This window comes from Pelodiscus sinensis, chromosome 4, assembly GCF_049634645.1.
Source record: "Pelodiscus sinensis isolate JC-2024 chromosome 4, ASM4963464v1, whole genome shotgun sequence".
Lineage (NCBI taxonomy): Eukaryota > Metazoa > Chordata > Testudines > Trionychidae > Pelodiscus > Pelodiscus sinensis.
The window spans coordinates 131,470,266-131,492,507 of record NC_134714.1 but is presented as its reverse complement, the minus strand read 5'-3'; the positions used below and the strand labels follow the sequence as shown (position 1 = coordinate 131,492,507).

Here is a 22,242-nt window from a genome sequence, read left to right as displayed (position 1 = left end):
TCTCCTACAGTAGGGGTGGGGAACCTTTTTAGGGACGAAGGCTGCTGTCCCACAGAAAAATCAGTTGGGGGGCTAGTGTGGGCTTCCAATGCGGGGGAGGGAGGGGCAAGCCTCATTTGCCAAATCCAGGCAAATTAGGGGCTGCGTCTGGCCTTAGATTCCTGTTCCTGTCCCATAGGGTAGTATATCAATTATCCCCAATTGTTACCCTATACATAGGGTTGCCAGATGGTTTCAACAAAAACACCGGACACGTTTGACATTACATCATGATCTACATGAAATACTGGACGTTTCTATTTTCTCATTTTATTTCCTCAAGTTGTTTCCCGAACAGAAAGCTCAGATACTGGACTGTCCGGTTCAAAACCAGACACCTGGCAATCCTGCTTATACATCAGTTTGTCTAGGATACAGGCTGGGCCTTTGGGCCATGTGTCTGTTCAGTGGTGAGAGGCCATGTGCTAACTTGCTGAAGCGAATGTCTGGCAGGACACAGGCTGCAGGTTCCTGGCATCGCTGCTCAGGACAATACAGGCCAGCGAGCCCTGCGGGCAGGGGAGTCGCCATCCCTGCAGCTCCCAGCTCCTGCCTTCCCCATGCAGCCGGCTCCAGCTGCCACAACCCCTGCTGGCCCTCAGGCCCTGCCTGCTCTGGGGCCCAGCCCCCTCCCCTCCTCCACAGCCAGAGCCCCCCGGCATGGGCCTAGCCCTCCCCAGGGGTCTGTGCACCCTAAGCTCTGGGGAGCCCTTCATAGTCCCACCTCCGCCTGATTGGCTGCTCAGGCCTCTATGCAAATGACCCCAGCCCCTGTGCCCTGAGGCTAATGAGGGCCCAGGTGCTGGGGGGGGCGGGCAGGGATGGGAGCTTGGAATGTGCCTGGTGTGACAGTTAAACTGTCCCAACGGACTCAGCGAGGGAAGGGGGGAGGGGAGAGGGGCTGGGGGATTCATGGGAGGGGGCAGCTCAGGGTGCAGGGGCAGTTCGGGCCGTGAGGCACAAACAGGCTGCTTTGGCCAGCAGGGACCTTCCTGTCTCCCCTCAGGCTGCTGTGGGAGACATTTCCCTTCACCCCTCAGAGGGGGCCTGTCCCAGGCCAGGGGATGTGTGGGCTCCAGCTCCGGCCTTGTGATGGCCCCCGGCAGTTGCTCTCTGCCCCCCATCCCCTCAGCCCAGCTGGGCCCCTCTGCGTGGGGCTGGGGGAGTCTCCCAACGGGGCCGTTTGCTCCGCAGCCTCAGCCCCTGCTGGGTCCCTGCCTCAGGGCAGCTGCTGCCCCGTCCCCTCAGGCCAAGCGGCTCCGGGTCATTTGCCGAATGTCCCCAGAACAAAAGTTCCCCTCGGCAAACGGCCGATTCGGGGAAACGAGAGATGAGAAAACAGGGAGGAGGGTTAAAAGTTGGGAATTCGGGCTGCCGATGGGGTCACTGAGCAGAGGAGCCTGGGCAGGACTCACCCCAGAGACGCCCCGGGGCTCTGGTCGCAGACCTGGGGTGCATGAGAAATGGGAAAAGGCCACCGCCTGCTGGGGCCGTAGATGGCCGTGGTGGTTGATGCCAGAGAGGGGCTGATGGGGAGGTTTGGCCAGGCTGTGGGGCCGTGGGTGGGGTGTGCTAGGGGAGTGGGGAGAAGCACAGCCACGTGCCCAGCCGGACAAGCTGCGAGAGGGGTTGTGACCTGGGAAACATGCCAAGGTGTCAGCAGCGGACCGGCTGGAGGATACCGCGCCTGCACAGGAGGTACCTCGGAGGTGGCTGGGGGTGGGGGGTTTTCTGTGTCTGTGTGCACGTGCACATGGCATGGGTCTGATGGGCACTTCCAGAGGACCCATGGACGGAGCAGTCGAGACACGTGTGGGGTGGGCTGATCTGTGTGCTGGGTGAGTGCAACAAAGTCCAAAAGAAAATGGTGGTGGTGGTCATGTTGGATTTTTAACTGCAATCTGTCATTAATTGTAACCCATCGAACCCTTCAATTGGAAGCTAACTATGGGTTCACACACGCCAAAGCATCATGATACTGTCACCATCTGTGATAAGGAGATTTTAAAAAGTGAATTTTTTGTCAATTTAAACCCCACCTGAGGTTTTTCCTTGCAGGTAGATGCATTCCTATGCCTCTATCCTGGGTGCCGCCATTTATGACATACTGTGAGAGCATTAAAAGAACTTGCTTTCAATTCCCCTCTTTGCTGCTATGATCGATTTGTTTATCTCCCCAGCACTTCCTTCTTTTGTGAGCTCAATGAGTATTTGGCCTTATCCAGTGTCCATTATGTCATGTCATTGACATAATTCCTCATCACCCTTGATTCTCCCCTGTTCACACTTGCAGGGGGGTCATAATGAGTGAGATTAAGATTCAGGAGTTATATATACTGCTCTTGTTTGAAGTTTTCTTTAATCCAGCACACCCAGATCATCAGCATAACCACCATTACGATTTGGAATATCAAGACTATTACAATGGGAGGTAAGATTACATTAAAGAACCTGTTGCTATGGGAGACCATTCCCAAAATACTTCCCACCATCTGTGTTTGGCACCACTTTTTATCCGTTCAATTACTTGTTTGGTTTTCTTAGGAGAATGGTGGATTGTAATCATAACTGTGCATTTTCCTGAGACTTTTGCCATTGTTTCTGCAATTCAGGATGATCTCTGAATTGCTTAACCAAATTTATGTTACGTCCTAAAGTTATTAGGTCTATTTTCTATAAATTTGGTATCAGTCTTTGATTGCCTTACTTCAAGCAAAATGTGGGAGAGCCTGGGGCAGAAAAAGTTGTGGCTGTTGCCATAGGTGGAAAGACCAGTGAGGGGGAGCGCCCCCCACTTGCGCTGGCTCAGGACCCCAAAATGTATGATGCATAGATTATGGGGGGTGTATGGAAAATAGTTCACAGATTCAAGTCTGTCACAACACCTCAGTAAGTGAGATGAGATAGGGAAGAGTTCATATATACATGCTCTGATGCTTTGAACCCAGCCCTGGGAAACAGGTGATGAAATTACTGTCCTGTGAGGGAAACTTTAAAAAGCCCCTCTGCCGCCCATCCTATTTTTGCAAACACAGTGGGATGCTCAATCCATCATGGCAAGTTTGACCCCCCTCTGCCCCTCCCTGTGCCAGTGTTTTGCCCTCTAACACTGCCAGACAGTCCCATAACCATGGGCTTTACCTTCTCTCCTAACCCCTACCGGTCTTTACCTCTCAGGGTATGTCTAAACTACAGGATTTTTCTGGGATATCAGAGATATCTTGGAAAAACTCTACTGCATCCAGGAAATGCATCTGCTCTCCTACATTTTTGCAGAAGAGCAGACACACTCTTTCAGAAGCCCTGTCTTCCTTGTGCCAGGAGGAAAAAGGGACCTTCCAAAAGCGGAGACGTTTCTGAAATTTGGCCCAGTGTAGACAGGCCAAATTTGGAAAAGCCTCTTCTGACAAAAGTATTGGAAAAAGGTATGCAAATTCCGGAGCACAATTTGCATATCTTTTCCCAACAGATCTCTGTAGTCTGGACATAGCATCTGCCCCTCTCTTTCTGCCTCCAGCCAGTTTGACAGTCAGTTTCTGCCCCCTGCTCAGACCCTGCCCATCCCCCTGTAAACAGCAGGCCGCAGAGCAGAATCCCAAGTTAGGGAATAACTAGAGCAGCAGATGTTACTGAGTATTACAGACCAATTTTTCTTACATTGGCCTCCAGTCTCCATGTAATCTTGTGGATCTGTACAAATGTTACTAGAAAATAATTTAATGCATTATCACATTATATGCATGGAAACACAATTACTTTTTCCTTTTTACAATTATAAAAATGCCAGTCATCTGTAGAAATGGGATGTGCCCATGGAAGCTCATGATCCCATCTACATGCTTTGCTAGTCTATAAAGCGCTACCAGACCAGTTTTTAGTTTTTAAATGTATCCTGTACAGATTAAATCGGCTACCCCCTGAAGCTTCCTTTTTCCTCTGTTAGCCCATCATGAATGCTGCCATTCTTACATGGAAACATTTAACATCACACACAGAAGTTTATTAACACATTTTTAACAGCAAATGATAAAGGAACAAATTTGGGAAACTATTCTGTGTCTTCCCCATCCTGTCTCTAATAAGTGTATCATCAGCATCACTTGGATCACGGCTTGCAACTTCTGCCACTACAAGCTCATTCTTCTCTGCTGTGACCTCCATCTTTATTACTTTGCTGTTGTGAGGCTTGTGAGAAAAGGTGACTCCCATTTCTTCAATCTCTTCTCGGGGGATTGCTCTTTGTCACTCACAGCACTTTCCAGTTTCATGTTTTCCTGTGATCTGTTTCCAGCACCGATTGTTTAAACAGTTTTAAGTGGGAGATACTGTACATAGAGCCCGAGGTGGTTTTCAATTTAACTCTTTTACATGCAATAGTGCTAACTTCATGTGGGCCACGGTAGGGAGATTACAGCAGCCATTATGGTCTTGTTTTCCTTCTTACATCAGTAACAAGACTCAAATGCTAGTTACCCATGTTAACAAGCTTTAGTTTTGGCAAACTGCAGTTGTTTTTCTTGTGCTTTAGAAATATTACTAATTTAGCCAGTTCCACATCAGCATCATTTCTAGGTTTTAACTTGATACTGCACTCTTTCTTGTTCTTCACAATTTGGTTCCTTTGTAAACAAATGGAGAAGGGATTGTGTTTGTGAAATGAACAATCACAGTATAAAATATGCACTGAAAGTTGATGTTTCTTAAAGATACTTTCCTTGTAATTGTCCAAGACTTGGTCTGGGAATATTGCTTCAAAGCTATACAGTAGTCACAGAGGTGACATTTTCGTTGTTATGTTTGGTTTTGACCCAAGAAAAATAAAATGCCACAAGAAATGTAATGTAATCAATGAACTTCCACAATGCTGTGCAACAAATTGTGATGGATTATTGGCTGGAGGGAGGGAGGGAGGGAGGGAGAGGTGGAGACGATTGTCTTTATGGAGACAAATTATATGGAATCCAAAAGGCATAAAGAGGAAGCCATCCTAGTGCATTGGTGTGATTACTTTTTCTTGAAATGCAAGAAGAGTAGACTTGCCATGTACTAAAATATCTTTAAAGATTTTGAGCACTTTGTAGCTTCTGTCATGGTGTATTACCTTTGCTATTAATACAGTAATTTTCTATCCCTGAAATTACCATTTCTTGGATTTGTGTTTTAAGCCAGTCCACTGCTTTGTAGGTGGTATGGGCTGCGTTGAATTCTCACTTTTTGCAAATCTCCAGATCGAAGTGAAAGAACATGAATTATGCCATGTGCTTTCCTTCAGACAGATATGGTGGGTAAAAAGAGACTAAAAAGTTTTTTAAAAAAGAGCATTCCCTCTGCTAATTAGAGAAGATGGAGATGCGATGATGACATCGACTGTTGCACTTAAGCAATTATCAAATGTTTTCAAAGTCATCAATTCAGGGGATGTTGTGAAGGCCAAGATTATAACAGAGTTCAAAAAGGAACTAGATAAATTGATGGAGGGAAAGTCAATGCAGACTATTACCAAGGATGGTGGGGGTGCAGAACCATGTTTGTAGTGTAGATATGGCCTTGGGTGTATTAAATGTTTTGAGAGGTAACAGGAAAAATATGAGGATAAGCCAAGATTCATTCAGGGGTTTAGGCTTCAGCTGGCTTTACTGAACCCTAAAGGCTCAGGAACAAAGAGGCTCATAAGAACAAAATACCACATATTTATCCACAATTCTTGATGTCAGAGCGTATAACTCATGACTTTAGAATTCTTGTGGTTGCCAGCCACTCTTGGGGTTGTAGGTATGTGTTCATCATGTTTTGAAGGCCAAAACATTAATGGGATCAACAAAGAATTGGATCAGTGTCTCAGCTGTTAGTTAAGATAATCTAGGCTGCATCCCCATGCTCTGGGTGTTGGGAGTGGACAATCGGATGGTTTGCTCAGTGATTGCCTGTTCTGTTCAGTCCTTCTGAAGCACCTGGCACTGGCCACTGTCAGAAGTCAAGATACTGGACTAGAGGGATGATTGGTCTGACCCACTAGGGCAGTTGTAATGCTCAGAAAAAATTGCAATGGGTGTTTGCCTTTGAGAAGGATGTGAGACAGCCTATTGCCTTTGTTGCATAGTTGAGACTTACTAAGGGCTGGATGGAGAGGCCACATACCAGTTGCAAAAGACAATTCCCTACTGATGGACTGAATGAAAACAAAGCTGTGAGACCAGGCCAGACATCAGTCAGACCCGAAGTCAGATGAGTCAACAGAATAAACATCTGTTCTAAAAAGTTAGAATTAAAAGCCCCAAATAAGAAATCACAGTTAAAAACAGCCCAAGTGCAATACTAGAAACACAGGCGCCATTGCTGAAACCACTACAAAGTGTGTGGACCTTCTATTTTCAATGAGTATTTGTTCTTAAAATAGCAACTGACACACAACTGCAGGAGAATCCCAGAGCAGATGAGACCCAGTGGTGACCTGCAGGGGACCCCGAGCAGCCGGACCCACTGATGAGGGGCTCCTTGATGCTGAGCAGTTGTGTAACACTGTCCACTGAATTCAGTCTCTGGCTGCGCCTCAGGTTGCAACAGGCACAGGCTGGGGGGGGGGGGGCTGGGCCGTAAGTCCAGCTGAGGGGTGCCTGGGAGAGCACTGCCTGGGCCAGGGACATACAAAAGCCCCTCTGCCCCACCCCCGTTTTTGCAGACCCTGGAGTCTCAGTGCCCCCCGGGCTTAACCCCGCCTCCCCCAGCTCTGACTGTGCCCCTCCACCTCCCCTCACCCCCCGCCTCTGCCTTCAGCTGCCGGCCCCCCTCCCACTCAGTTCCCGCCCCCTGCTCAGACCCCGGGCAGCCCCTCCGCGGGGGAACCCCACAGGCTGGTGCCAAGCGAGGCCTCAGGGGAAGCGGGGCGGCTTCAGCCGATGCTACCGGGGCTGCTCGGCGCGCCCCCGGCCGCCAGTTTCCGCAGCTGTTGCCTGGCTTGCTCCGACCCCCTCAGGGCAGGAAATTCTCCGGAATGGGGCGGGGGGTGGAGCTGGTCAGGCCCCACCCCGCAGGGAATCCCGTCGGGCGGTTGAGGCGGCCACTGCCGGGCCCCTAACTCTCCTCGCCGTGCGTCCGTGCGCTGGAGCCAGCTCCGTGTAGCCGCCGGGTCAGCTCTGCGGAGCGCGGCTGCCCTGGGGCCTTTGCTCCCCCCTCGTTGCTTTTCAATCCCCGGCCCGGGAGGCTGATCGGCTCCTGGTTGTGTAACCTGCTAAACACCCCCCCCCCCCCCGCCGCTTTCAAAGGCAGCGCGGTGAGTCATTTCCCCCTTTCGCTTTCGCTTCCCGCGGGGCTCAGGCTGCCCGCCTGCCCGCCACGTCCCCACCGCAGCGCGTCTGGCCCCAGCCGGCGCCCCCGCGTGTCCCTGCAGCGCTCGACTCGCGGACGCTCCCTTGGGCGGCCGGGACAGAACCGCCGGGACCCCGAAGGCGCTGGGAGGGAGCGAGCTGCGGAGCGTCGAGCGCAGACGGGGCGAAATCCGGCTGGAGGCGGGACCCGACACCTCCCCTCGGGGACACTGAGACCCCGGGGCCCTCAAGCGCGGCCCGCCCCGCCGGTTCCGTGGGGCAGAGGCAGCTGCGGAGACGCTGAGACACACCGGCCAAGGAGCCGGAGCAGGGAGAGTCCAGACTCGTTGGCCCGCGGAGAGCCGGTAAGGAACGAGCCCGGGAGAGCAGATCCCAGACGGGTCCCCTCCCGGTGTGAGCGGGGGAATAGTTAGAGCTGTTCGCCGTGGAGTTGTCTCCGCAGCCTTGTTGGGCCCAGGGTCTTAGCCAGGGCCGGCTTTGGGGAGTGCGGGACCCAATTCGAACAATTTCGATGGGGCCCCACAGCAATTTTGGCTGAGAGGAAAAAAAAAAAACAACCTCACAGCACAAAAAGATCCCGCGCTAAACTCACACGGCCTGTGGCACAGGCAGCCGATGCACTCCTCCTCTGGGGCAGGCACATTTGTATAATTTTGGGTGGTGCCCTATTAGCCACACCCCCTGACCCCCATTAGCCAGGCCTCTGGAGGCAACATGCTGGGGGGAGGGAGGGGAGACAAGATGGATACATGACCAGAAGTAAAAGGCCTCTCTGGAAGGACTTTACCCGCCATCCTCCTACCAACAGGGATTAGTTTGGCCCCCATCAACTCCCCCTCATACAACTATCCTGCAGTTGCTTTAACCCAGCGTGTGTGACATTAACTCAGTGGCAGGGCTGGGGGAAGTGTTCCCTCTAAGGCTATGTCTACACTCGCGGCTTCTTACGCAAGTACAGCTGTTCTTGCGCAAGAACCCACTGAGAAGCCACACTGCCTGCCTGCTCTTGCACAAGGACATTTACAGTACGGTGTGGTAAGAGAGGGCGTCTTGCGCAAGAGCTACACTCTTTTCTAACAGGTGTAAGCTCTCTTGCGCAAGAGGGCAGTGTGGATGCTCAGCAGGGATTTCTTGCGCAAGAAACCCCATGGCTAAAATGGCCGTTGGAGCTTTCTTGCTCAAGAGAGCGTCCACACTACCATGGATGCTCTTGCGCAAAAGCACATCTCGCACATGGCCGTGTGGACGTGTTCTTGCACAAGACTTCTTGCACAAGAACCCTTGCACAAGATGTTCTTGCGCAAGAAGCCGCCAGTGTAGACATAGCCTAAGAGTTTCCTTCCATGAGCAGAATGGATTTTGTGTTGTGCACCTGTACTGAGTTCATGGGGCTTGTTTGGATGTGCCACCAGAGGTGTAGCAAGGGTGTTATGTGCCCGGGGGCAAAGGAAAAATTTGCACCACTCCCCCGCTGCCATGTGGCACGGCCCCAAACCTGGTGCACAGCTGAGGGGAATTTGTACCGCATCTTCCCCCACCCCCTACATTTTGGGGCCGGGTTCCCACATGCACTAAGCCTCCAGTGGAGATGGAGGAGGGTCGGGCTTGGAGCAGAGAGGCAGGGAGGAGGCTCCAGCTGCCGGTGACAGGCAGAATAGGAGCATGGGAGCTGAAGGGATGACTGGGGGAGCAGAATGGGATTAAATTGGAGGCTCCCTACTATGGTACCCAGGGGCAACTGACTGCTCCAGCCCCCTTGCTATGCCACTGCCTCCTCCTCCTGCAGATCTATCTTCTTATGCATGTGCAAGATCTGTGAGAGCCGTCCCATGAATCTGCAGTTAGTATCTGCCATCTTCTGGGTGGTGTCTCAATGCTGCCACATTCACCTCCACAGAGGGGGCTTCCCAAAGCAGGCCCTTGCTGCTGACCCCCAAGGCATCCACAGGTCCAGTCTCCTTTCAATGGGCCCACTTCCCAGGGCTCATTGATCTTGGATCTGGCTTCCATCCCCTCTCCAACTGCCCAAAGGTGCTCACCTTCCGCCTTATCCATTCCCACCTCATTCACCCCACAGGGACAGTCTCTGCCTCACTTGTCCTAGGGACTATTCTACCAAGACGTAACACAATGTACACGCATGTAAAAGGACTCACTACAAAGCTAAAAACTTCAATGAGAGAATGATTAATACAGAGACGTGTCTACATAGGCTGCAGGGAGACCCCTCTGCCTGCCTCCACCCCTCTCCCCCAGAGTCTACAGCCCCATTGCAAAGCGGGGGAGTGGAAGGAAAGAGGCTGAGGCCCATCAACGGGACTGAAGCATTCATGAGCAAGCCATGCCTGGGAGCCATTCTCGTGTCCATTGCTGGTGCTGCATTGCTTCAGGCACGCTGAAATGCAGTCACCTCTGGGGTGGGCTGGACAGCTGTTTAACACCTGCACAAGGTTTCAGGCAGGGGGCAGTGCGGGCTGCCTTCCTGCAGAGCCCCCATCAGAACTACCGTGCCCTCCTGCCTTAGGAAAGGAATAAACGGGAGGACTGGAAATTAGGCAGGGAATGAGCCATCTACATTAGGCCCCAGCTGGAGTATCATGTCCAGTTCTGGGCGCTACATTTCAGGAAACGTGGAGAAACTGGCGAAAGTCCCAAGAAGATCAACACAAATGATGAAAGGTCTAGAGAACATGAGCTATGAGGCAAGGCTGAAAAAATTGGCCTTTTTTACCTTGGAAAAGAGAAGACCGAAAAGGGACATGAGAGCAGCTTTCAAGTATTTAAAAGAGTATCATAAGGAGGAGGAAGAAAAAATTTTCTCCTTGGCCTCTGAGGTTAGGATGAGAAGCAATGGGCTTAAACTGCAGCAAGGGAGGTTTAGGTTGGACATTAAGAAAAACTTCCTGCCTGTCAGGGTGGTTAAACACTGGGATAAATTGCCTAGGGAGATTGCGGAATCTCCATCGCTGGAGATATTTAAGACCAGGTTAGACAGACACCTATCAGGGATGAGCTAGGGCAACTCAACTTTGGAAGCCCCAGGGGCCACAGTGATGCTTACAGAACATGCTGAGGGCCTCAGCTTCAGTGTGGTTGCATATGCAAACAAATCTATACAAATAGCTTCTCTCAAGCTGATAGGCATGAATACAAAGATTAAGGCAGGACTACACAACACACAGGCCTCATTTAAGTCAGTTCTGCTGATATTAATAAAATGCAATATTCACCCGATTTCTACCCATGTGACAACACTTTTCACAAGCAATGACAGTCCAAGAATTTAACTACTAAAATGCATATAAACAGAAGATCATTACACTGACTACTTTTTTGTTTTGGCTCCCACTCGCTGGCCATGTGTTGATCCCCACATAAACCCAAACTGCACCGCAGGGCGCAAACAAACTGGCCGTGAGCAGCATACCAAGTTATTAATAAATATTTTTAAACCTTTACCTTTTCTCTCTGCTGCCATGTCTCCTCTCCTTGCTCCATCATCTCCCCTGGTGCCTGCTGCCCCCCAACTCCTCACCCTCCTCTGCTGTCCTGACTCCTGCCCGTCTCACTGCCCTCAGCCCTCCTGCGACCTGTCCCCCTCCACCAGCCCTTCTCTCCCCCCTGTGCCCCCTCCTCCAGTAGCCCCACTGATCAAGTGAGCTACCCCTCCTCATCCCCTCTTCCAACACGTCTGTCTACACACCTGCCCTGCCTCTCTCCTCTGGTGCTGGTCCCTCCCCTGCAGGTGTCTGCCCTTCTGCTTCACCCCAGAATCCCCTGGCACTTGTACCTTCCCAGAGCCCTGCACCCTCCTCGTACCCCCCTTCCCTCACTGCACGTGCCCCCTTTGCCCTCTTTTTCCGTGATGCCCACCCCCTCACCACCCTCTGCCCTGATTCCTCTCCTGCCCCTCTGTGCCCTCACACATGACTTGCTCCATCCCCACCTTTCTCATGCCCACCCCTTCTTTCAAGCCTCCTCATTGCAGGAGGAATAACAGGTATTTCGAACTAGAGCTTTATTTCGAACTCCCGTTTCACTGCCGCGTGTAGACGCGGGCAGTTATTCCGGGCTTGTCAATTTCAAAAAATGGCGCCTGGCCGGGAACATGCAAATCAAGTGTGAGATATTTAGATCCTGGGCTTGATTTGCAATTTCGAATGCCTACATTTGCAGCCCTATTTTGAATTAGGCTGCGAGTGTAGACACATCCTTTGTCTTTAACTGTTTTATGAAGGAAATAATCCCACAGATCACTTTTAGGCTTAGTTCTTCTTTTCATACTGATGAAAACACAATTACATCTTTCACAAAAGAGAATAAATGTGTTATTGCCCCTTCATGTTCTTTTTGTGATGCTTCCAGAAAGTTCCATAACGGTCAGAATTCCTGACTCATGAATGTTCTAGAAAGTTCCATAACATTCTGTAACATTCTGTAACGTTCTCAAACTATCTTGAATGATCAAGAAAGCTCTTTAACATTCAGGGTGTTCTAAAAGTTGAATACAATATATTATTTCAAGAGGAAATGAAAAATTAGAAAATGCTCAAAAATTCTTGGGAAATAATCTTTTGGAGAATATTCTCAGAATATTCTCGTTCTCGGAGAATATTCTCCAGAGAATATTCTCACCTCACATCACTACTCCCATCCATCTGAAACTCCTGCCTTCCTAACCTAGACCTCCCTATTTCTCTGCCCCATAGAGCCCACCACATACTGAACCACCCCTCACTCAATATCCCACATTCCTACTGCCCTTCCTCAACCCCAGGCTTCTCACCCCTCGCTCCCATCACAGACAGTGTACCCAGCATGTCCCTGTGTGTGCTGAGGATCTGGGGCTGCCAGTGATTCCGCACTGCACGAGCCATCCTGGAGCTCCCCTTGGAGCTGTACCTTGATCTAAGATTGTTAAATTCTAATTACCCACCTTTAGGGTTGACGGGTTCTCTGTCCCACGATCAGGCCGAGTATTCAATTATTCTGTGATTGGGAACCCTAATGTGCGTTGTTGCAACACTCACAGTATAGAAACTCTTGAATATTTACAATATTTACAGTTTATTAATATGGTTAGCACAGTCACAAACACCTCAATTTCATAGGACAGGGAATGTACATTCATATTTCCTTACCATATACTTACATCATTCCTTCTAGAACAATCTTAGGTGTTAGCTCATCATCTTTCTCATTACCTCCAACTTCCCCATCATCACCATGGGCCTTCGTTCTGGTCCTTCCAAGGACTACATCTTCTCCTCCCTGCTGACCCATCGTATATTCATTAGGTGAAGTTTCTAATGCTGAAGTGTTCTTTTCTTATTGGTCAATATATCACTGCTCTTAGCTTATCGTATATGTCAATTCGTTGCCATGGGTCTTTGTGGTTATCTATCCCAACCTGTGTCCTAATTGCTCAACTCAGCCTGAACCAATTATTTGGGACTTGTATTTAATAATACATCTGCTGAGTCTGAGAGTATTTATCCCAGCATCCTGTGTGGGTAAGAGGTCCAGACCTAAGTTCCCCCTTTTCAGGCCCGGGAAACCATACGTAAGTTATGACCAGTATCTGGGTGAGACTGTGTCTGAACCACAGAAATCTGCTACCCTCCTCTTCTGCTGATCTTGCAAACAGCCTGTTGCAGTATGGACAAAAGATAAAATATAACCCCACATTACTTGACCTGGACTATCTTCTCTCATTTAAGTGCAACCCTGCCCTCTAAGGGTGTCTACACTACAGCGTTATTTCAAAATATCTTATTTTGAAATAGTTAATTCGAAATCAGTTATTTTGAAATAACGCATCTACACACAAAATGCATTTCGAAATAGCGTTTTGCTATTTTGAAATAGCGTGTCCACACTGATTGAACGCTGAATCACATTTAAGGCCAGCTTAAACTGGTTCCAGCAGGGCATCAGGTCAGTAGTTGCTTCATGTGGTTGTGCTTAAAGGGACCCCCCCCCCTTTATCATCCTGTTCTCAGCTTTCCCTGCTTGCTTGCCTACCTCGCTGAGGGACAGCAAAGCATTTTTTTTCTCTGATTGCTTTGGTTGCCCTCACTCGGGACACCACAGCACTTGGCACCTTGGAGCACTCGGCACCCCTGGGCACTCTGGTGCTTCTTTTGGATGTTTTGCTGCAAGCCTGGCATCAAGTGCTGGAGACTGCCTGGCAGCATCTGCTGCAGCCCAACCCCCGGGTCCTCTTCTGGACCCCCCTGGGGGCCATAGAGGAGCAGTGGCTGGACACCAGCGTGCCCTGCTGCATCTGGCATCTGGACACCAGCAGCGACTGGTGGGACCACATCGTCCTGGAGCGCTGGGGAGACCAACAATGGACCCAGAACTTCAGGATGAAGAAGGACATCTTCCTCGAGCTCTGTGAGTGGCTTGCCCCTGCTCTGCAGCGACGGGACATGCACATGAGGTCATCGAGGGCTCTGGCACCCTTGGCTTTCCCAACGATGGGGAGGGGGCAATCAACGGGATGCACATCACCATCCGTACCCCGGAACATCAGGCCTCCCTGTACATCAACAGCAAGTGATACATCTCGGTCATCCTGCAAGCTGTGTCTGACCACCAGGGCCAGTTCGTGGACATTAACGTGGGCTGGTCCGGCAAAGCACACGATGTGCAGGTTTACCGCAACCCCTCCATGTGCCAGAGGCTGCACGCCAGGACTTTCTTCCCTGACTGCCACATCAGGGTCGAGGACATGGACATGCCTGTCTGCTTGATGGGGGATGCGGCCTACCCACTACAACTCTGGCTCATGAAGCCCTACACGGGATACTTCAACCCCTCCTGGCAGGCCTTTAATGCCAGGCTCAGCAGGGCCTGCATCGTGGTGAAGGGTGCCTTCCACCGGCTGAAGACCCGATTTAGATGCCTCCTCACCCTCCTGGACTTCTCCGAGTGGAATATTCTGCATGTGGTGGCAGCGTGCTGTGTGCTGCACAGTTTGTGTGAGAGGAAGGGGGAGGCTTTCCTGCCAGGCTGGATGGCAGAGGCCCACCACTTGGCTGGCCAGTTTGCGCAGCCCCGCATGGCTGCCAGCCGGGAGGTCCATTGGGGGACTGTCAGTATACGGGAGGCCCTGAGAGACAGCTTCTAGATGGAGGAGGAATGAAGTCTCCCTGGTATGTCCCACTGGGGCCTTGTGCCTTATTCCACCCTCATGTCCTTCCACTTTCCCTTCCCTAACCCCCCTTCCTGATGTCAAATAAAAACACACGTTTTGCCAAAAAACCCCTCTCTTTATTGACCATAGAAGATCTTGCATGATCTCAAAATAAAAAAGGAGTCATATAAAAAATGGAAACTAGGACAAATAACAAAGGATGAATATAGGCAAGCAACACGGGAATGCAGGGGCAAGATTAGAAAGGCAAAGGCACAAAATGAGATCAAGCTAGCTACAGGCATAAAGGGAAACAAGAAGACCTTTTATAAATACATTAGAAGCAAGAAGAAGACCAAGGACAGGGTAGGCCCACTGCTCAGTGAGGAGGGAGAAGCAGTAACAAGAAACTTGGAAATGGCGGAGATGCTCAATGACTTCTTTGTTTCGGTCTTCACCGAGAAGTCTGGAGGTGTGCCTAACGTAGTGAATACAAGCAGAGAGGGGGTAAGTTTAGAAGATAGGATACACAAAGAACAAGTTAAAAATCACTTAGGAAAGTTAGATGTCAGCAAGTCACCAGGTCCTGATGAAATGCATCCCAGGATACTCAAGGAGCTGATAGAGGAGGTATCTGAGCCTTTAGCTATGATCTTTGAAAAATCATGGAAGATAGGGGAGATTCCAGAAGACTGGAAAAGGGCAAATATTGTACCCATCTATAAAAAGGGGAATAAGAACAACCCAGGAAACTACAGACCGGTCAGTTTAACGTCTGTCCCAGGGAAGATAATGGAGCAGGTAATTAAGGAAATCATATGCAAACACTTGGAAGGTAATAAAGTGATAGGGAATAGCCAGCATGGGTTTGTGAAGAGCAAGTCATGCCAAACTAATCTGATAGCTTTCTTTGATAGGATAACGAGCCTTGTGGATAAGGGAGAAGCGGTGGATGTCATATACCTAGACTTTAGTAAGGCATTTGATACGGTCTCGCATGATATTCTTATTGATAAACTAGGCAAATATAACTTAGATAGGGCCATGATAAGGTGGGTGCATAATTGGCTGGATAACCGTAGTCAGAGAGTTGTTGTTAACGGTGCTAAATCCTGCTGGAAAGGGATAACAAGTGGAGTTCCGCAAGGGTCTGTTTTGGGACCCGTACTGTTCAATATCTTCATCAATGATGTAGATATTGGGATAGAGAGTACGCTTATTAAGTTTGCAGATGATACCAAACTGGGTGGGGTTGCAACTTCTTTGGAGGATAGGGACATAATTCAAAATGACCTTAGCAAGTTAGAGAAATGGTCAGAGGTAAACAGGATGAGGTTTAATAAAGAGAAATGCAAAGTGCTCCACTTAGGAAGGAACAATCAGTTCCATACGTACAAGATGGGAAGCGACTGTCTAGGAAGGAGCATGGCGGAAAGGGATCTAGGGGTCATAGTGGACCACAAGTTGAGTATGAGTCAACAGTGTGATGCTGTTGCAAAAAAAGCAAATATGATTCTAGGTTGTATCAACAGGTGTGTTGTAAGCAAAACTCGTGAAGTCATTCTGCCGCTCTACTCTGCACTAGTTAGGCCTCAGCTGGAGTACTGTGTCCAGTTCTGGGCGCCACATTTCAAGAAAGATGTGGAGAAATTGGAAAGGGTACCGAGAAGAGCGACAAGAATGATTAAAGGTTTAGAGAACATGACCTATGAAGCCAGGCTTCATGAACTGGGCTTGTTTAGTTTGGAAAAAAGAAGATTAAGGGGGGACATGATAGCGGTTTTCAAATATCTAAAAGGGTGTCACAAGGAGGAAGGAGAAAATTTGTTCCTCTTGGTTTCTGAGGACAGGACAAGGAGTAATGGGCTTAAAGTGCAGCAGGGGAGGTTTAGATTGGACATTAGGAAAAAATTCCTAACTGTCAGGGTGGTCAAATATTGGAATAAATTGCCAAGGGAGGTGGTGGAATCTCCCTCTCTGGAGATATTTAAGAACAGGTTGGATAGACATCTGTCAGGGATGGTGTAGACGGAGCTTGGTCCTGCCTTGAGGGCGGGGGGGCTGGACTCGATGACCTCTCGAGGTCCCTTCCAGTCCTATGATTCTATGATAACTGGGGGGCGGGATAAGGGTGGGAGAGGGGAGGGGGAAATCTGGGAGGAGGGAGCTGGAAGCGGGAGGCAAGGAGAGAAAGGGGTCAGAGAAGCTCAGGATTGGGGGTCTTGCCGGTCCACTTGTCTCCCAGCACTGCGGGTGCGTCGGGGAAGGGGGAATGGAGGGAGGGGTGGAATGGGCTGCACCCCAAAGAGCAGCACCGATATTGAGGGATGGGGAGAGGCAATGAATGGTTTGGACCAAGTGTGCACTAGGGGGGGATTACAAGAGGAGGAGGCCCTGCTTCAAGGGGGACTCTTCACTGTGACCAACCCACGCACTGACCATGAGCCCTGTAAACCTTGTTCCCCAAAACAGTAGTTCAGGATTTATTTGATTGACTTTCAGGGAAACGTTCTCTCGAGTCGCCCCAACAGCAGCTGGTGCAGTCTGTTGCCATGAGCATAGTCCATCATTCTCGGCCATGCGTGCTGAGCGAGGAGCAATTCCAGCAGCTCAGAGCTGAGCAGAGCAGCCAGGAGAAGATGCGGAAGCTGTACGAGCTGGTGCCGAGCTGGGACACGTGGCGCAAGGACCAGCTCTATCAGGCGCTGAGGAGAACAAACATAGACCTGGTGGAAGAGCTGGAGGGTAAATCAATGACAAAGGGCAAATCTGCTGCCCAAGGGGATCTCCCTGAGCCCGTCCCACAGGGGGCTCTAGACCAACTCTCTGGCTGCTCGTCCCGCCCCCTCACGGCAGAAGCCAAGCTGGGCATGGATGGTTGAGCAGCCCCACGTTCCTGTGTAATGGGCAGGGAGTGGGGGGGGGGGGGGGCGTTTGCCCTCAGGGCTGAGACTGTTTCAGTCGCTGGAGCTGTCCCCTGCACTCCAGACAGAGCTGGCTCCCCTGGCGCAGTGCGGAGCCGGGCTGCACACGCCCCGCGGGCTGGGGCTGTTCTGCAGGCAGCTCCTATTCCCATCCTAGGGCTCTGCATACCCGCTTGTGATGGGGATCGGGCCCCACGGGGCTCTTTTGGCTTCTCATGTGGCTTGGGGTGTTTGCACCCTGCAGTCAGACTCTGCCCCCTCCAGAATGTGGGAGAGGGCGAAGTCTGGCCCAGGCCCAAACTTCATAGCTCATCTGTTTGCCCAGAGAGGGTGGAGGTGGGTGGTGTCGGGGGGGGGGGGGGGAGGGTTGCCTGTATCTCCACCCGGCTCTGCACTCCTGGGCTCCTTCCATCTTTGCTGGGTGAGCAACATTTCTCCCCAGCCCTGCTCAGGCCTCCCAGAAGGTCCGAATTTCTCAGGGGGAAGAAGCAGCTGGTGCAGGGAGAGATGGGAATTTTGATCCCAGAGATGGGGAGGGATGAGAAATGAGAAGAGTGTGGGACTGGCAAGGCCCTTCCTATGTCAACTAATCCCATCTGAAGGTCGGGCTGAGTACTAACGAGGCCGTTCCTGACGGGTGTGTGTCTAGCACTGAATGTGGGAGTTGGTTGAGGGGCTCCCATTGGCTGGGAGATGAGGCTGCAGGGCTCTAGGATGGGGGTGATAGATCTGCTCTGTTTTGATCCCCGGCTCTGAGATCTCTGCTGTGCCTGTGACTAACACGATGGCGAGTCCCAGGCTGATTCCCAGCTGCCAGAAACTGCTGCCTCTTTCCTTGCCTGCCAGCTGTGTGGGGATGGGCAGAGCTGTTCATGTCCCTCCCTGCCCCCGGCCAGGCTCCTCATCTCTGCAGTGTGTAAGGTGCTTGGGGATTCCTCGGGGGGGAGGCACCAGAGGGAAGTTTTGTGACAGAGAATTGGACTGGGCCCTGTCCCTGCGGGTTGGGTGGGAGTGAAGGGGACGTGGGGCCCAAAGGAGCCTTGTGCCTTGCGTGCCCTTGTGCAGGGGCTGGGGACGGTGACAGCCCAGCACTGCAGGGAGCAGAGGGGCAGCTCTGTGTGAACGTGGGGGACAAGGGACCCTGGCAGAGTTTGAAAAGGGCAGGGAGGGGGTGGAGCCTTTTCCCTGCACGTCCCCCACTGGCCTGTGGACACTAAAGTCAGTCACTGGATCTTGTTTAAAAATTGTCATTCAGGGGGACACTTTGTTGACCGGCACCAAGAGCAGCCGATCCAGCGAGTCATAGATATGGACAGACTGCTTTGCTCTCTTCCGGCCAACCTGCTAATCAGTGAGCAATATGAGAGCATCAGGACCAGCTGAACCAATGTGGAGAAAATGCAGAAGCTGTACGAGCTGGTGCTGAGATGGGGAGGGAGCACAAGGACAAGCTCTACAGGGCCCTGAGGCAAACAAACTCTGCCCTTGTTGAAGAGTTTGAAGGTAGATAGCTGTAATCAACAAAAATACCCCACCTCCAGTGCCCCGAAGGGCAGCAGCCTAAGCCTGTCCCAGAGCTGTCCCTGGCTCAGCTCTCTAGGATCATTTGTACCTCCTCTGAGTGCCGCATTGGGCCAGGAAACAGATCTAAAAGCACCTCCCCTGTGAGATATTAATTGCCAGGGGTAGCTCTTATTTTGCCTCACTTGGAACCGTGAACCTATTCACAGAATAGCAGTGCTTTTGCAAATCCCTGTACAATGAGCATCTCCATTTGCTGACTTAATTTCTCCCCAACTGGCTGATTCTGGCAGGGACATCAGGGAACAGCCTGATTCATCAAGGGATATTGTCCCACTTCTCAACAAGTAAAACCTTCCCCCTTCTGTTCATGTCCTAAACTCCTGTGTGGTGTTATTAGGAGGTTCTTCTTCAAGTTTTTGCTCATGTCCATTCCAGTGAGGTGTGCGTGTGCCATGTGCATGGATTTCCGAAGCTTTTTTCCCTTAACAGTACCCATCAGGCCAGCCAGGGAGCCCTCTGGAGTGGTGCTGGTATACCAGTTTTTGAGGCATACAGGATCTTTCAAAAAAGGGTTTATTTTTCGAAAGCTCCGCGGCTAGACTGCCGCCTTTTTTTGACAAAGCTTTGTGTCAAAAAACGGTGCTGGCCATTTTTATGCTAATGAAGTGCAGGATATTTAAATCCACGCCTCATTAACAATTTCAATGTGCCTAATCTGCATCCCTGTGCCGACAGAGGGATGCAGTCTAGACACGCCCCAAGAGAGCAGTCTCTTCACTCCCTGGATGTAAGGAGACCCTTAGCATCTTACATTGATAGGACAAGAGAGTTTAGGAGGTCTCCACAACTCTTTACTTCCATAGCAGAAAGAACGAGAGGTCTTCCTGTGTCAGCTCAGTGCTTGTCCGAATGGATAACCGCATGTATCAGAGCCTGCTATGAGGCAGCGGGATGGGAGCCGCCACCGCTGACGGCTCACTCCACAAGGGCACACGCCTCGTCCATGGCGTTTGTAGCACAAGTCCCTATCGTTGACATCTGCAGAGCAGCTACTTGGTCCTCTAGTCATACATTCACAACTCACTATGCTATTTCCCAACAGGCTAGAGATGACTCAGCAGTAGGGAGGGCCGTGTTGTAGTCCATCACTGTTTCGGTTTCTGACCCCACCTCCTAATGTGTGGCTTGGGAGTCACCTAACTAGACATGAGCAAGCACTCGACAAAGAAGAAAAGGTTACTTAGCTGGTAACTGTTGTTCTTTTGAGATTCCACATCCCACCCGCCTCCCCATGTTGGAAGTATCCGTCAAGAAGGAACTGAGGGGGTGGAGGGCCAGCAGAGGTATATATTCACCAGTATACCGGTGCCACTCCAGGGGGCTGTCCGGCTGCCCTGATAGGTACTGCTAAGGGAAAAAAAGCTCCAGAAATCTCTGCACACAGCACATGCACACCTCGCTGGACTGGACATGAGCAACACATCTCGAAGAACAACAGTTACAAAGTAAGTAACCTTTTCTTGATAAAGGGTCGCTGCGCTCCATCTCAGGACTGGCTAAAGTGACCACATGACTATTTTATAGAGATGGCCCTGGTCTTTGAGACTTGGTCTTATGTCTGCACCTATTATCCTCCACCACCTAATTGATTTTTCACACTTCCTCTCTGGCCACCCTAGAAGTGTCTGCATTTCTGTGCTTGACCAGAGGTTGCCACCAGCTTGACAGCCTGGAAAGACCTTTGAAATTTAGGTGCTCAAATGTGACTAGGGAAGTAGGGAGGCTGTTCCATCCACGTGTCCCTACAGCCCCTGTCTCCTGGCTCTGAGATCTCCTCTGTGCCAGTCAGTCAGCCCTTGCTCCCTCTCCCATTCGCTCTCCCCTGCAGGTGGCAGTAGCCGGGCGCAGGAACCATCCACCAGCACCAGCCCTGGAGCGAGAGGTGAGTTATCAACCGCCCAGCGGGATTAACCCTTTGAGAGCCGCACTGAGGGGGTGAGCAGGGAGCAGGCTGCACAGAGGCCGGGGGTAGTAGCAGGTCCCCTTGCTCCTCGGGGAGGGAGGGTGACTCCTGAGGTGTTCGGGAACTGCCCCAAGGGCAGGGCAGGTTTGTCCCAAGCCCAGCCCAGGGCTCTGGCTAAACAGCCGCAGGGAACAAGCCCAAGCAGCCTGGCACCAACCCCCGTGCTTCAGTGGGGTGTTTCCATGTCCCTCCGCCCAGGGGAACGTTTTGTGGAGTGGCATCGGGAGCAGCTGATACAACGCGCCGCCTCGGTCGACACAGTCCTGGAGCTGCTGCGCTGGTGTGTGCTGAGACCTGTGCCAGAGTGGAGTGTGGTGAACGTGCGTTCAAGGCCAGTTCCAGGTGAGCTGTTGTGGGGCTGTGACACGTGGCACTAAAACCAGCCCTTCCAAGGCTAAAAGGCTGAAGCTGACACAAGCCTCCCTGAGGATAACTGGGAAATAACTTCCCACTGCCCCCTCCCTGCACTCCAAGCACCTCCCGACAGGGTCACTAGCTCTGCTCTCTGTGTTTTAATCCCTCGGCCATCCCTGCAGCGCAGGGGCCTGGACACCGACTGTTCAGCAGCTGGGCAGGGCCGGGGGAGGAGCTGCAGGGGGGCTGTGACTCACCCAGCACCTGTAACTCTCCCTGGCCACAGCAGGGACCCAGAAAAGAGCCCAAGGCTCCATGGGCCCAGTGGGCTCCTCTCTGCTGCTCCTGGAGTCACATGGAAATGCCCGGACGCTGCAGCGATGGGGCAGGATGAGCCCGATTGCAGCAGAGAGCTGCAGAGTCAGGTTCAGTGGGGGGCTGTGCTTTTCCTGCTCCACCCCAGAGGCAGCTGCATTTCTGGCAGGGGAGGGGACCAGCATCTCTACGGCTTGTAAAGTGCTTTGGGATTCCTCTGGGTGAAAGTGACTAGTTAGAAGGCACTAGACTGGACCCTGTCCTGGCAGGATGTGTCTGTCAGTCTGTGTGGGGAGTGTGGGGATGGAAGTGGAAGGATCAGCAAAGATCCCTGTCACTTGTGTGGCCCATGCTAGGACTGGGGGCAGTTACAGTTCTAGTCTGTGTGACACTGGGGCACCCCTCACCTTGGAGAGGTGTTTAAGGTGCAGGGAGGAGATGGCACCCTGTAAGTCTGCAACTGGCCTGTAAAATCAGTAATGGGGCTTTTTACGGAAAAAAATTCCTCAGGGCAGAAGGTTTATAACTGTGCGGTGCCTCTGTGGAGGATGGGACATTGTTCGGGGGGTGAGTGGAAGGGAGCAGGTGCTGCTGGGA

The 22,242-nt window shown here is 51.3% G+C and overlaps 1 protein-coding gene across 2 annotated transcripts in view; it reads left to right on the top strand.

Moving 5' to 3' along the window:
* Positions 1-6,928: 6,928 nt before the first annotated feature.
* LOC142829356 (uncharacterized) overlaps positions 6,929-22,242 on the top strand; it is an 82,417-nt gene continuing 67,103 nt past the window's right edge. For both annotated transcript variants that reach the window (XM_075928919.1, XM_075928918.1), the window contains exons 1-4: positions 6,929-7,708; positions 17,008-17,250; positions 20,842-20,895; positions 21,175-21,318. In XM_075928919.1, coding sequence (XP_075785034.1) covers positions 17,058-17,250; positions 20,842-20,895; positions 21,175-21,318 — 391 coding nt within the window. In that variant the 5' untranslated portion in view covers positions 6,929-7,708; positions 17,008-17,057. The remainder of the gene's footprint in view (positions 7,709-17,007; positions 17,251-20,841; positions 20,896-21,174; positions 21,319-22,242) is intronic.